This window comes from Aegilops tauschii, chromosome 2 (genome assembly GCF_002575655.3).
Source record: "Aegilops tauschii subsp. strangulata cultivar AL8/78 chromosome 2, Aet v6.0, whole genome shotgun sequence".
Taxonomy (NCBI): domain Eukaryota; kingdom Viridiplantae; phylum Streptophyta; class Magnoliopsida; order Poales; family Poaceae; genus Aegilops; species Aegilops tauschii.
Window position 1 is genome coordinate 382,541,479 of NC_053036.3, and position 12,882 is coordinate 382,554,360.

Genomic DNA, 12,882 nt, shown 5'->3' on the forward strand with positions numbered 1-12,882 from the left:
GTTAGTAAAAATTTTGGAATGTCTAGACCCGACTTCGACCAAGGAGTTGGAAAGGGGATTCCTACAGGCAGTTGGCTCTGATACCAACTTGTGACGCCCCCGATTCAATCGTACAATAACGTGTACGATCAAGATCAGGGACTCACGGGAAGATATCACAACACAACTCTAAAACACAAATAAGTCATACAAGCATCATAATACAAGCTAGGGGCCTCGAGGGCTCGAATACAAGTGCTCGATCATAGACGAGTCAGCGGAAGCAACAATATCTGAGTACAGACATAAGTTAAACAAGTTTGCCTTAAGAAGGCTAGCACAAACTGGGATACAGATCGAAAGAGGCGCAGGCCTCCTGCCTGGGATCCTCCTAACTACTCCTGGTCGTCGTCAGCGGGCTGCACGTAGTAGTAGGCACCTCCAGTGTAGTAGGAGTCGTCGTCGACGGTGGCGTCTGGCTCCTGGGCTCCAGCATCTGGTTGCGACAACCAGGTAGAAAGGAAAGGGGGAAAGAGGGAGAAAAGCAACCGTGAGTACTCATCCAAAGTACTCGCAAGCAAGGAGCTACACTACATATGCATGGATATATGTGTAAAGGGCCATATCGGTGGACTGAACTGCAGAATGCTAGAATAAGAGGGGGATAGCTAATCCTGTCGAAGACTACACTTCTGGCAGCCTTCATCTTGCAGCATGTAGAAGAGAGTAGATTGTAGTCCTCCAAGTAGCATCGCATAGCATAATCCTACCCGGCGATCCCCTCCTCGTCGCCCTGTTAGAGAGCGATCACCGGGCTGTATCTGGCACTTGGAAGGGTGTGTTTTATTAAGTATCCGGTTCTAGTTGTCATAAGGTCAAGGTACAACTCCGGGTCGTCCTTTTACCGAGGGACACGGCTATTCGAATAGATAAACTTCCCTGCAGGGGTGCACCACATAACCCAACACGCTCGATCCCATTTGGCCGGACACACTTTTCTGGGTCATGCCCGGCCGCGGAAGATCAACACGTCGCAACCCCACCTAGGCACAACAGAGAGGTCAGCACGCCGGTCTAAATCCTATGCGCGCAGGGGTCTGGGCCCATCGCCCATTGCACACCCTGCACGTTGCGTACGCGACCGGAAGCAGACCTAGCCTAGTGGCGTTCCAGTCCAATCCAGCGCGCGCCGCTCAGTCGCTGACGTCACGAAGGCTTCAGCTAATACCACGACGTCGAGTGCCCATAACTTTTCCACGTAGTTGGTTAGTGCGTATAGACCAAATGGCCAGACTCAGATCAAATACCAAGAACTCGTTAAGCATGTTATTTTGAAGTAAGCGCGGACGCCGTCCAGGGCCAGGCCCACCTCTCGCCTAGGTGGTCTCAACCTGCCTTGTCGCTCCGCCACAAGATCCACTCGCGGGTACTCCTACGAGCCGACCCGACTTTAGTCACCACAGGTGTCATGTATAGAGTATATAAGTATATACTCGTGATCACCGCCCAAGTGATCATGGCCCGATAGTATAGCACAACATACGGACAAGAATGTAGGGCCACTGATGGAAAACTAGCATCCTATACTAAGCATGTAGGATTGCAGGTAAAGGTAACAACAGTAGTAGCAAGGATAGGCTATGCATCAGGATAGGATTAACAAAAAGCAGTAACATGCTACACTACTCTAATGCAAGCAGTATAGAGAAGAATAGGCGATATCTTGTGATCAAGGGGGGGGGGCTTGCCTGATTGCTCTGGCAAGAAGGAGGGGTCGTCAACAGCGTAGTCGGTCGAGGCACCAGCAGCGGCGTCGGTCTCGTAGTCTACCGGAGAGAAGAGGGGGAAGAAACAATGAATACAATGCAAACAGATGCATAACGATGCATGACATGACAAAGCGTGATGCTAGGTGTGCCCAATCGCGGTAGTAGGTGATACCGGCGAAGGGGGAAAACATCCGGGAAAGTATTCCCGGTGTTTCGCGTTTTCGGACAGATGAACCGGAGGGGGAATGTTCCATGTTCAGCATGCTAAGGGCATGTGACAGATGAACGGACCGCGTATTCGGATTCGTTGGATTTTTCTGAGCAACTTTCATATAGAAAACATTTTCATCGGAGTTACGGTTTATTTTCTATGAATTTCTAAAGGTTTAAACATTTTCTGGAATTAAATAAATTATCAGAAAAGAAATACTACGTCAGCATGACATCACTGTGACGTCAGCAGTCAACAGGACGGCTGACCAGGTCAAACTGACCAGTGGGTCCCACCTGTCAGCCTCTGTTACTTAACAGAGCTTATTTTAAACTAAACTGAGGTTAATTAGCTGCTGGGCCCCACATGTTAGTGGCTGGTTAGCTAAACTAATTACTTTTAATTATAATACCATTTTAATTAATTATGTAAGCGGTGGGGCCGGCTCGTCATTGGCACTGTATTGCCATGTCAGTGTGTTGACTTGGTCAACCCAGTCAACGGGGCCCCTAAGGCCCACTGGCAGTGAGCCAGGGGTGGGGCCCGCCCAGCTACGTCGGTGGCGAACGCGGCGGAGCCGCTCGGGCCTCGTCGGAAACGTGCTAGGGGCGGCCGTTTCGCGTGCGGTAGGCACCGTTCGAACACGCGCACGACGCCGTGTCGGGTGGTGGTGGTGGCTCGCCCGGTGACGGCCGGAATAACCATCGGCGGCGAGCATGGGCGGCGGCGGCGTTCGGGGCCACGTCGGGAATGGGCTAGGGGGCATGAGAGGGCGAGAGGAAGGGCTCGCCGGGCTCCTGGGAACACCAGGAGCACGACGGAGGGCTCGGACGGGGGCCATGGCAGCGGTGGCCACGGCGGTGACGCAGCAGGGCGGCGGTGGCCTACGAGAGCTATGGCGATGGCGGTTACACGCATGGAAACGGACGGGGGGGTGAGGGGTTACGCGCGGGAGCTCACCGTGGGGCCGTAGGGGATGGCAGCAGGCTTGATGGAGGCTCGAGGTGGCCGGATTCGTCGACGGAATGTGTCGGAGCCGAGGAAGAAGCCGGTGGCGGGGACGGCGCCGCGGGGGCGTCCCGCTCGAGCGTGCGGTCGGAGAAGATGCAGCGGAGGCCGGTGAAGCGGAAGGGCACGTCGGAGGGAAGAGGGGGCGGCGCTCGCCGCGGTGGTGCCAGACGGCGGGCGAGCGAGACAAAGAGGGGGAGGAGCGTGTGGATCTGGGAGGCGAGAGAGGGGAGTGGAGGTAGGTGGGGAGGAGGCCGAGGCGACGTGGGGAGGGGTCGACCTTATCCTCTCCGGGTAGTCGCCGTCGAGGCGGTCCGGCGAGGCTCGCCCCTGTTGCGACCCCGGTCGGGGGAACAGGGGGGAAGGCGACCCGGGGAGGGGCTGGGCCGGACCAGCTGGAGTGGGCCGAGGCTCGGGCCAGGCACTGTGCACTTGGCCCAGTGCACAGTGGCCTGTGCTCTTACTCTCTTTTTTTAAATTAAAATAGAGAGAGGAATGATCTATTTGAGCATCCAAAGGATTTAGGAAAAATATGGGACTTGGCCCATTTATTCCTCCACATTTTTAGGTATTGCCACAAATAGTTTGGAGGCAAGAGGAATTGTCTAGGAATTTTGGAAATTGGGAAAGGCATATTTAAATGTTGCTGGAACACTAATTAATTTCCAGAGGCCAGTTGGGAACTCCAAAGATTTTGGTTTTAGCATGAAAAATACTTAGAGAATATTTGTCATATTGTGAACTATTTTGATTGCATGAAAGAAGAAGCAAATATTTGACATGCAATTTAAATTTGAATTTGAAGTTTGGTTTGAAACAAAGTGAGGATTAGCAACTTAAATATGATGACATGGCATCATTAGGCATGAGACTGCTGTAGCATGATTATCCGGGCGTCACACACAGCAACAGCCAACAGAGTCCTGGTTGCTTGATTTTGTCAGTTCGTCTTGGTAGTCTTCAACACACCTTAACTTGAGCCATGAGATAAAAAACAAATATAAGCACAAGAAATTAAGAGAATATATTTTGCTCCTTATATTGAGATGAACTTCTAGTCATACTAAAAAAGTTGGTGATGGCAGGCACACTACCCCACCGGCAACTACAGCAAAAGGGTCCTTCGGGTGGATAGATTGTCTGGCAGAGGTTGCATCTTGCCAAATTGGAGATGGTAAAACAACCTTACTCTGGAATGACATATGGAGGTAGGAAACAACGACATTCTATTCAGAAACTACCCTCAGCTAATTGGAGATGTTGCCATAAACTTGATTTTGCACCATTTGTGTTATTCCAGAATACCCACCGTAAAGGCTGGAGTTTTGAAGGGACATGAAAGGAACCATCCTAAATATAATAGCACATTGTTGATTTGGGTATTGTCATCAGAGTGAACAGTTAACCAAAAGATTCGTCTATCCAACACATTGGTGATCACTTTACCATTACCATCATAATTACCGAAAAAGGCTTTCGCCCCGCTTTATAGATAAAGCAAACCACCAGAGCCACACAATACAACAAGGTTCACCCACACACACACAGAGTACCACAACACAAAGTACAAGGGGTTCTGCTGAGGGCACAACTCAACAAGCCCTGGAAATAAACAAAGGAGGCGGGACAACCGCATCGTTCGAAACAGCAACAAAGGATCTAATCCGGCTCGGGAGGTGGCGGAGGGAGCGGCGGTGCGAAGCGGAGAGCCATCGAGCGAAGGCCGGCGATGATGGAGGTGATGGCATCGCGATCCTGGTGACGGCTAAGCGGCCGCCAAAGCTGCAAGAAGCCACACATTTTGAACACAGCGTCAGTAGCACGTCGAAGGGGGACCCGTTGAATGACAAGCTTATTTCGTACGGTCCACAGCGTCCAGGCGAGCACCCCAATGAGCAACCACCTAATGTGGCGGCCTGTCAAGGGGGAGGACTGAACCTCAGGGAGGAGATCAGGGAAGTTAGTGTGACACTAGTTGCCACCGATGACCTCTCAGAGGCAGCCCCAAAGAAACTGGGCGGACACGCACGAGAAGAAGATGTGATTCGAGGTTTCCGCCGTCCCACATAGGGGGCAGATACCATCACCGGGACCCTGGCGCTTCAGGACCTCCACGCCCGAGGGGAGCCGGCCACGGATCCATTGCCACATGAAGATTCTAATTTTGAGGGGCACGCGGATAGACCATATAGAGTCGAGGACGCCCGATTCGGGAGAGGGCGCGATGGCGCGGTAAAGAGACTTCGTGGAGAAGCGGCCAGATGGCTCGAGATGCCAGGACATGCGGTCGTCGTGGTGCTGCGACAAGTCCGGCTCATGGAGAGCCACTGAATCAAGGAGCTCATGCCAAGCGGCAACCTCCGGCGGCCCAAATGGCCTCCGGAACGCGAGACGCCCTAAGTCAATAAGGGCCGACTCGACGGAGATCCTAGGTTCGACCGCTATGGAAAAGAGGTCAGGGAACCGGGCCGCGAAAGGGAGATCACCGGCCCAGCGGTCGAACCAAAATAGCGTGGCCGATCCAGTGCCAACCGCAATGGAGGTCCCAATGCGAAGGAGCGGGAGGAGCTGAACGACAGACTGCCAAAACTGGGAATCGCCCGTCCTAACGCAGAAAGCGAGGGGCTGGTCGCGCAGGTATTTGCGGCGGATGATCTGTAGCCACAAGCCACCATCGCCGTTTGCAATGCACCACAGCCAACGAGTGAGGAGGGCCAGGTTCATGCGTTTGGAGGACATGATGCCGAGACAACCCTGGTCCCGGGGCTTGCAGATGTCAGTCCAGCGGACCATGTGGTATTTCTGCTTATCGCCCTCGCCAGCCCAGAAGAACCGAGCTTGGACCGAGCCAATCTCGTCGTGGAGCATTTCGGGGAGGCTGTAGAAGCTCATGATGAATAGGAGAAGACTGGAGAGGGACGAGTTGATGAGGATCGTGCGGGCTGCCTTAGAGAGCCACCTGCCCTGCCACGGCTCGATGCGGTGCTGCAGCTTGTGGACCGAGGGACGCAGGTCGGCCACAGTTAGGCGCGAGTCACTAATGGGGATCCCCAGATAAGTAGTGGGGAAGGACCCCAGCCGATAGTTCAAGCGGTTAGCGATACTCTGGCTCTCAGAGGGGGAATAGCCCAACACCATCACCTCGCTTTTAGCGAAGTTAATTTTGAGGCCCGACAGATGTTGGAAGCAGAGTAGGAGAAATTTGATGTTCGCGATCTCAGCCTCTGAACCCTGCATCATAATGATGGTGTCATCGGCATATTGGAGGAGGGAGACACCCCCTCCCTCCACTAGGTGCGGGGTGATGCCGAGGATGTGGCCGGCGGCCTTGGCTTTATCCAGGATAGATGCCAAGGCATCGACCACCATGTTGAACAGGAACGGAGAGAAGGGGTCACCCTGTCTGACCCCACAAAAGGTGGGGAAGTATGGGCCGATCTCTCCATTGATGTTCACCGTGGTGTGGCCCGACGACACCAACTGCATGACCCGGCAGACCCAACGATCGTCAAAGCCTTTCCGAAGCAATACTTCCCGAAGGAAGGGCCAGCTAACCGTGTCGTATGCCTTATGGAAGTCAATCTTCAGGAACACTGCTTTGAGGTTTTTGGATTTGACCTCGTGAAGGACTTCGTGGAAGACCAAGACTCCATCAAGGATATAGCGACCCTGTATGAAGGCGGATTGGTCCGGATGGGTGATGCGGTCAGCCAAAGGGGCCACCCTATTGTCGTACCCTTTGCAAGGATGCGGAAGATCACATTGATCACCGTAATGGGGCGGAACTGGCGAATGTCGGAGGCGCCCGGGACCTTGGGGATCAAGGTAATGATCCTGTAATTAAGGCGGTGGAGGTCAATGGTGCCCACATAGAACTCCTCAAAGAGAGCCATGACCTCCGGTTTGATAGCGTGCCAGAAGGTCTGAAAGAACTTAACTGGCAAGCCATCAGGCCCCGGGGCGGACGACGGGTTCATGCCCATAATCGCAAGCCAAACTTCCTCCTCCGAGAATGGAGCCGTGAGGGCTGCATTCTCCGCGTCCGACACACATTGGGTGCCCACCCAGAAGGTGGGAGCAAGAGGCAAGCCCCCACGCGGGGGAGCCGTAAAAAGGGCTTTATAAAAGCCGTCTACATGAGCGCGAAGCTCGGCCGGGCGCTGCAGGAGGGTCTCGCCATCCCACAGAAGTGGGATGGTATTGCGACGATGACGACCATTGGCGATGGCCTGGAAGTATGCGGTGTTAGCATCCCCCTTGAGAACCCACTTTTGGGTCCCCCTGAGTCGCCAGTAAGCCTCCTCGTCCGTATAGATGACCGTGAGCTGGTCCTCCAGGTCGTACCGCTGCATCCACTCATCAGCGGATAGGCCGATTGAGTCAGCCCGGAGGTCAAGCGCCTGGATAGAGGCGAGGAGGGCCTGCTTGCGGTCCCGGAGATCCCGCCCCAAGTTGGCACCCCAACCCTTCATGAATTGGAGGGAGCGCTTGGCGCAGAAATGCCAATCATCCACCGCAGAAATGGACCTATGAGGAGAGCTGCGGGCCTCCAGCCAACGGGCACAGACGGCCTCCGAGAAGCCGTTCTGGTTAAGCCAGAACGTCTCGAAGCGGAACCTAGGGGCGACGGGAGGGCGTTCGTCCTGAGAAGAGAGCAGCAGGGGAACGTGGTCCGAGCCAATACGAGTAATGGCACGGAGGGAGGCAAGGGGACACCGCAACTCCCACTCAGGCGAGACCAAGACGCGGTCCAGGACGGAGCGGGTCGGGTCGGCCTGGCGATTGGTCCAGGTGAATCTGGCACCAATCCTATCTAATTCCCGCAGACTGAGGTCAGCAATGCAGTCATTGAACATCTGCATCCGCGGGAAGTTCACTAGGTCGTTGTTTTTGTCCTCGGCAAATCGGAGGAGGTTGAAGTCGCCGCCCACGACGACCGGGAAGCGGGCGGCAGACACCTTATTCTTGAGCTCATCAAGGAATGTCGCTGAACGACGGTGGTCGGCAGGGCCATAGACTATGATGATCTCCCATTTGAAGTTCAGCACCCTCTCGAAAAGCTCCATGCTAACAAAGAACTCCCCCCGGTCCATGCTACCCACCTCAAAGGTGGCATCCTTGACACCTAACAGGATGCCACCAGAGTGCCCGGCGATCCCACTAGAAGGGAGCCAATGCCAGGCAAACAGGTGGGGACTAAGACGGTCAAGCTCGGACAAGGCGAACTCAGTTCGCATGGTCTCTTGAATTGCTACAATGTCGATCCGCTCATCGCGCATGTACTCGATGAGCTGGCGGCGTCGGCCATCCTTGCCAAAACCGCGGATGTTCCAAAAAAGGGTCCGCATTAAACCACCATGGGGGGGCTGCTTGACCCCAGGACACGGGAGGCGCTTTGGGCGCGGAGAGCGGCGGTGCGAGACCGGGTGCGGCCGCGGATCTCCAGGGGAGCGGGCGCGGCCTGGCCGGACGGCTGGGAGGTGGGGCCGCCCGCCACCGAGGCGGGAGTAGCTAAGCGGGCACGGGTTTCGGCCAACCGCCCATCGAGGACCTCCCGCGCCTGGATTGCGCGATTTGGACTAAGGGGGGATCGACCTCCCCCCTAAAGACTATATCGGAATCTGCCGCGACTTGGGCGAGATGCCCGAGAGGAATAGACTCCAAAGCAGAGAACGAACATGTAGCAGAACCGGCGGGTATGACTGGAGTACCTGGCTCGAGGTTGCGCGCCGCGGCGCGGAGCTCAGCCCGCTCGGAGATGGGCAGGGCCGGGGAGCCCGCGGGTCGCGAGGTGTCGATGCGGGCGCTGCGCCGAGACGACGTCACAGGCGTCGACGTCGAGCGGCCCTGCCTGGCGTAGGTCGAGGAGCGAGGCGGGAGAGGCGGAGCAGCCAGCGGAGTCGCCAAGGCAGCGTCCAGCACGCACCCACCCATCGACTGGGGGTGGGAGAGGAGGCACGCCGAGGCGAGGCCGGCGGGGAGGCCGCCCCCAGCGGTGCGTCCGTGGAGACCGACGGCAACGGCTCGGAGGTGAGCAGGGGAGCCACCAGCAGACCGGGCAGCGGCGAAGGCAGGACCACGGAAGGAGGAGCCGGAGGCGTCACGGGAGGTGGAGATGAGGCCCGCGCGTCGAGGAGCGCGAGAGGCAGGACTGACCCCGAGGTGCAGAGGGAGGCGGGAGGGTCACCATCATAATTCATAAGCTTGATTTACTTATAGCAATTTTAATGCAGCACATGGTATGTAAGGTAACTTCACTTCAACTTAAAAGGTCTAACTGAAGCAGGTTGGAAACAGGACCCAACAAAGAAATTTGAGTCCTCCAGTACGGAGAAGCTCATATTTGTGTCGTGGTTTTCATCAAATTTGAGTCCTCCAGCATGAATTTGATGGTATTTTCATCAGAATTATTCCCTCCGTTCCAACATAAGTGTCGTGGTTTTAGTTGATTTTTTGGGACTAAAACCACGACACTTGAGGGAGTAACAGTTGACCAAAAGATTCGTTTATCCAATACCTTGGTGATCACTACCACTACCATCATAAGTTTGATTTCATTCATATCAATTTAAATATAGAACGTGGTATGTAAGGCAACTTCACTTCAACTTACAAGATCTAACTGAACCAGGTTGAAAACAGGAACCAACAAAGGAAGTTGAGTCCTCCAGTATTGAGAAGCTTAGTACAGAGAGCAAAAAAAGTACTCCCTCTGTAAACTAATATAAGATCTTTAAATCACTAGTGATCTAAAAGACCTTATATTAGTTTATAGAGGAAGTAACAGCTACCACATACTACTATGTTCTGAAATCTGAATGATAGGGAAAATAAATAGATACGTGCGATGCAAATACCTGGTGAGGCCAGAAAAACTTTGGGAACTCGGAGGGAATAAAGGGATGGAGAAGATGGGACTTTTGCCTAACCATGTCATCATCTTCACCCCCGAGGTCTTCCTCTCCTTTAATGTACTGATGAATCTCCGTATGCATGGTAATAGTATCAACACCAATCGCCGAAACCTTGTCAATTGCACGCTCCCCTTTCTCAGGCAATAGAAAGTATAGCTCATTTGACTTGGCCACACTCACAAGAGGAAACATCAGAGCATTGTATGAGAGAGAGGCATTGGAACCCCATATTTCATGAGATGTGATGACGAACGTCTCTTCCCACACCATGTCTTGTGTCCTCAAAGTATGGCAGGTTACAACAAAATCCGTACCAGGAAGCATTGGGCCAACTATCTCATGATCCTCCGGGGCAACACTAACGAACATGAGCTTACTGCCGGAATCGGTGGTGCACAAAGAGCAGTTCATATCACGCAACCGGTGTAGATCTGCACCGCGACATCGGTCATGAATAGGCAGCCGATGGTAGGAGATTTTAGGCTTTTTTTCAGACACGTCACAGAACAGGGTGCCTCCACTGAAGTAACTAAGCCAGCACAGATAGTTTTCGAAAGGGATCACTCTGTCAGTTCTCCAATGGATCAAGTCGGATAATTCATGGGCTTCGTACTTTATCTGCAGATTCCGAAGCAGCTCCCACTTGTTGGAGCGTAGAACGCACAGTTCGGCTTCCATCTTCGCCGGCAAACGGGATTCACTTAGGCGCAGCTGCGCCATGACGAATTTTCCTTCAGGGCGGGACAAGATGCCGACAGAGCGAAGATGCAGAGAGCGCTGGGTGAACATGGGGATCCGGTGGAGCTGCAGCGTTGGCTGGTGCGAAGATCCTTGGCAGATGAAGTACTCCTGCGGCCAAATCAGGGACTCCTCATCCTTCCCCTTGACAGGGTTGGAGGTGAGCCTGAACAGGAGGAGGTTGCGATGCGCCGCCACAATATCGCACGAAGAGCCTGCCTTTGGGCCGCCCGACCACCGCAGGTAGAGGCGGGAGATGGCCGGGGGGGCGACGACGCGGAAGGCGACGGTGAAGGGGCCGCCGTGGGAGCTGATGCCTTCGGCCCTGAAGGGCGCGGTCCGGTCGTCCGGGAAGGAAGAATCTCCGTCCCTGCGGAACACGAAGGGCTCGAGCATCATCCACTCCATGGGGGCTGTGGCGGTGTGGCCATGGACGTGAAGATCGTTTGACTCCTGAATCGGTAGGTTTCTTTACCCTTTTTCTTTTTTGACGAGGCAATGTAGGTTTCTTTACCTAACAAGCAGACCTGGCGGGCCGGCACGCCTAGATAAAAGCCTGGCACGGTACGGCCCATATCAGCCTTTATAAAAGGCCGGCTCGAGGATCGGTCTGCCACGCAAGCTAAAAGGGGAGAGCAACTTGTTGATGAGTGCTCCTTCGAGAGCCCCGCAACAATCACTTGTGATAAGCTGAGAGCGTGTTACTTGGCGCGCTCTCAGCCGTCACCATGTGTCGCATCCTGGGTGCTTCTTTTGGATTTTGTTTTTTTTGCATGCATTTTTGGCTTTTAAAATGGTTGCTTTTAACTTTTCGTTTTTCCACGGTCTTTCTTAGTTGTTTGAAAAAAAATACGCGAAAATATGTTTTTTTTGCTTTCTTATGAGCCATAATTTTACTTTCACGAGAAGCACGGTTGTGTCTCTCGGAAATGAAAAAAATAGGTTTTTATTTTTTTTCCTTCCGTGAGAGACACGGTTTTGCTTTCATGAAAGGCATGATCGTGCCTCTCAAAAAACGTGTTTTTTTCTTCCGCGAGAGGCACGGTTTTGCTTCCGTGAGAGGCACTCGGAAACGAGAAAAAAAACGTGTTTTCTTTCTTTTCCTTTCGTGAGAGGCACATTTCTGCTTCCACGAGAAGCACAATTTTGCTTTCACGAGAGGCACGACCGTGCCTCTCGTAAACGAAAAAAAATGTACTTTCTCTTCTTTTTTCTCGTGAGAGCCATGATTTTGCTTCCTACGAGAGGCACGGATTTGCTTCCGGAGAGGCCTGTCCGTGCCTCTCTGAAACGGCTTACGGAAAGAAAAAAACTTACTCCCGGTTCGTTTTTTCGTCTGATATTTTCGTGAAAAAAAAAGTTCTCAAAATCTATCAACATGGGATCTTAGTTTTGAAGATCCCAACGCGAGGAATCCAACGGTGAAAATAGTTCGAGATTTGGACGCACAGTTTAAGAGGAAAAGCTTTAAATAAACAGATCTACGAAAAAGGGAAAACTCCCAGGTTGCAACAAGTGGTGCACATACAGCGCGTCACTTGTCACAACCTAGGGATGTGGGAGTGATCTTTGGAAGGAGTACTCCTGAATTACTGATTTCGCTAAAAGGACGAGAGCAACTAGTTGATGAGCGCTCTTTCGGAAGCCTCCCCAACCATCACATGGGGTGGGCTGAGAGCGCGACACTTGCGCGTACTCAGTCGTTGCCACGTGTCGCGCTGAGCGCTCCCTCCGGATTTTGTTTTTTAATTTTTTTCACACGCATTTTTGGCTTTTTAGATGATTTTTTCTTGGGTTTTTTCAACTTCTCAATTTTTCATCAGTCTTAGCTTTTCGACAAAAAAATTAAAAAAAATTGCACGAAAAAACTTGTTTTTTCTTTTTTTCTTCGTGAGAGGCATGGTTTTGCTTCCACAAGAGGCACGGATTTACTTCTGCCAGAGGCACGGTCGTGCCTCTCGGAAATGAAAAAAATGCACTTTATCTTTTTTTTCTTCCGTAAGAGGCACGGTTTTGCTTCCGAGAGAGGCACGGACGTTCCTCTCGGAAACAAAAAAAAACGCAATTTCTTTTTTTTATTCTTGAGAGACATGGTTTTGCTTCCGCGAGAGGCAAGGCCGTGCCACTCGAAAACGGGAAAAAATACATTTTCTTTTTTTTTTCTTTTCGTGAGAGCATGGTTTTGCTTCGGCGAGAGGCACGGATTTTCTTCCACGAGAGGCACGACCGTGCCTCTCAGAAACGGCTTTCGAAAAGGGGGAAA

General features: G+C 52.9%; 1 protein-coding gene across 2 annotated transcripts; it reads right to left on the minus strand.

Moving 5' to 3' along the window:
* Nucleotides 1-203: 203 nt before the first annotated feature.
* Nucleotides 204-11,504, minus strand: LOC109757283 (uncharacterized). 2 transcript variants are annotated; one of them, XM_073508622.1, is made up of 2 exons: nt 9,825-11,504; nt 204-475 (listed from the first exon to the last, which is right to left on the minus strand). In XM_073508622.1, the coding sequence occupies exons 1-2, from the start codon at nt 11,025-11,027 to the stop codon at nt 371-373; spliced, it is 1,308 nt and encodes a 435-aa protein (XP_073364723.1). In that variant the 5' UTR covers nt 11,028-11,504; the 3' UTR covers nt 204-370. The 2 variants fall into 2 exon arrangements, with proteins under 2 accessions (XP_073364723.1, XP_020171695.1); XM_020316106.4 differs by lacking the exon at nt 204-475 and adding an exon at nt 4,425-4,749 and having other exon boundaries at nt 9,825-11,499.
* Nucleotides 11,505-12,882: the final 1,378 nt, after the last annotated feature.

What these genes read in the sequence shown, in the direction of transcription:
- LOC109757283 (XM_020316106.4), bottom strand. Translation starts at nt 11,027, where the DNA reads ATGGAGTGGATGATGCTCGAGCCCTTCGTGTTCCGCAGGGACGGAGAT. An exon ending in AGTTTTTCTGGCCTCACCAG is followed by an intron (nt 4,750 to 9,824) that starts GTATTTGCATCG and finishes GGCTTCTTGCAG; the next exon opens with CTTTGGCGGCCGCTTAGCCG.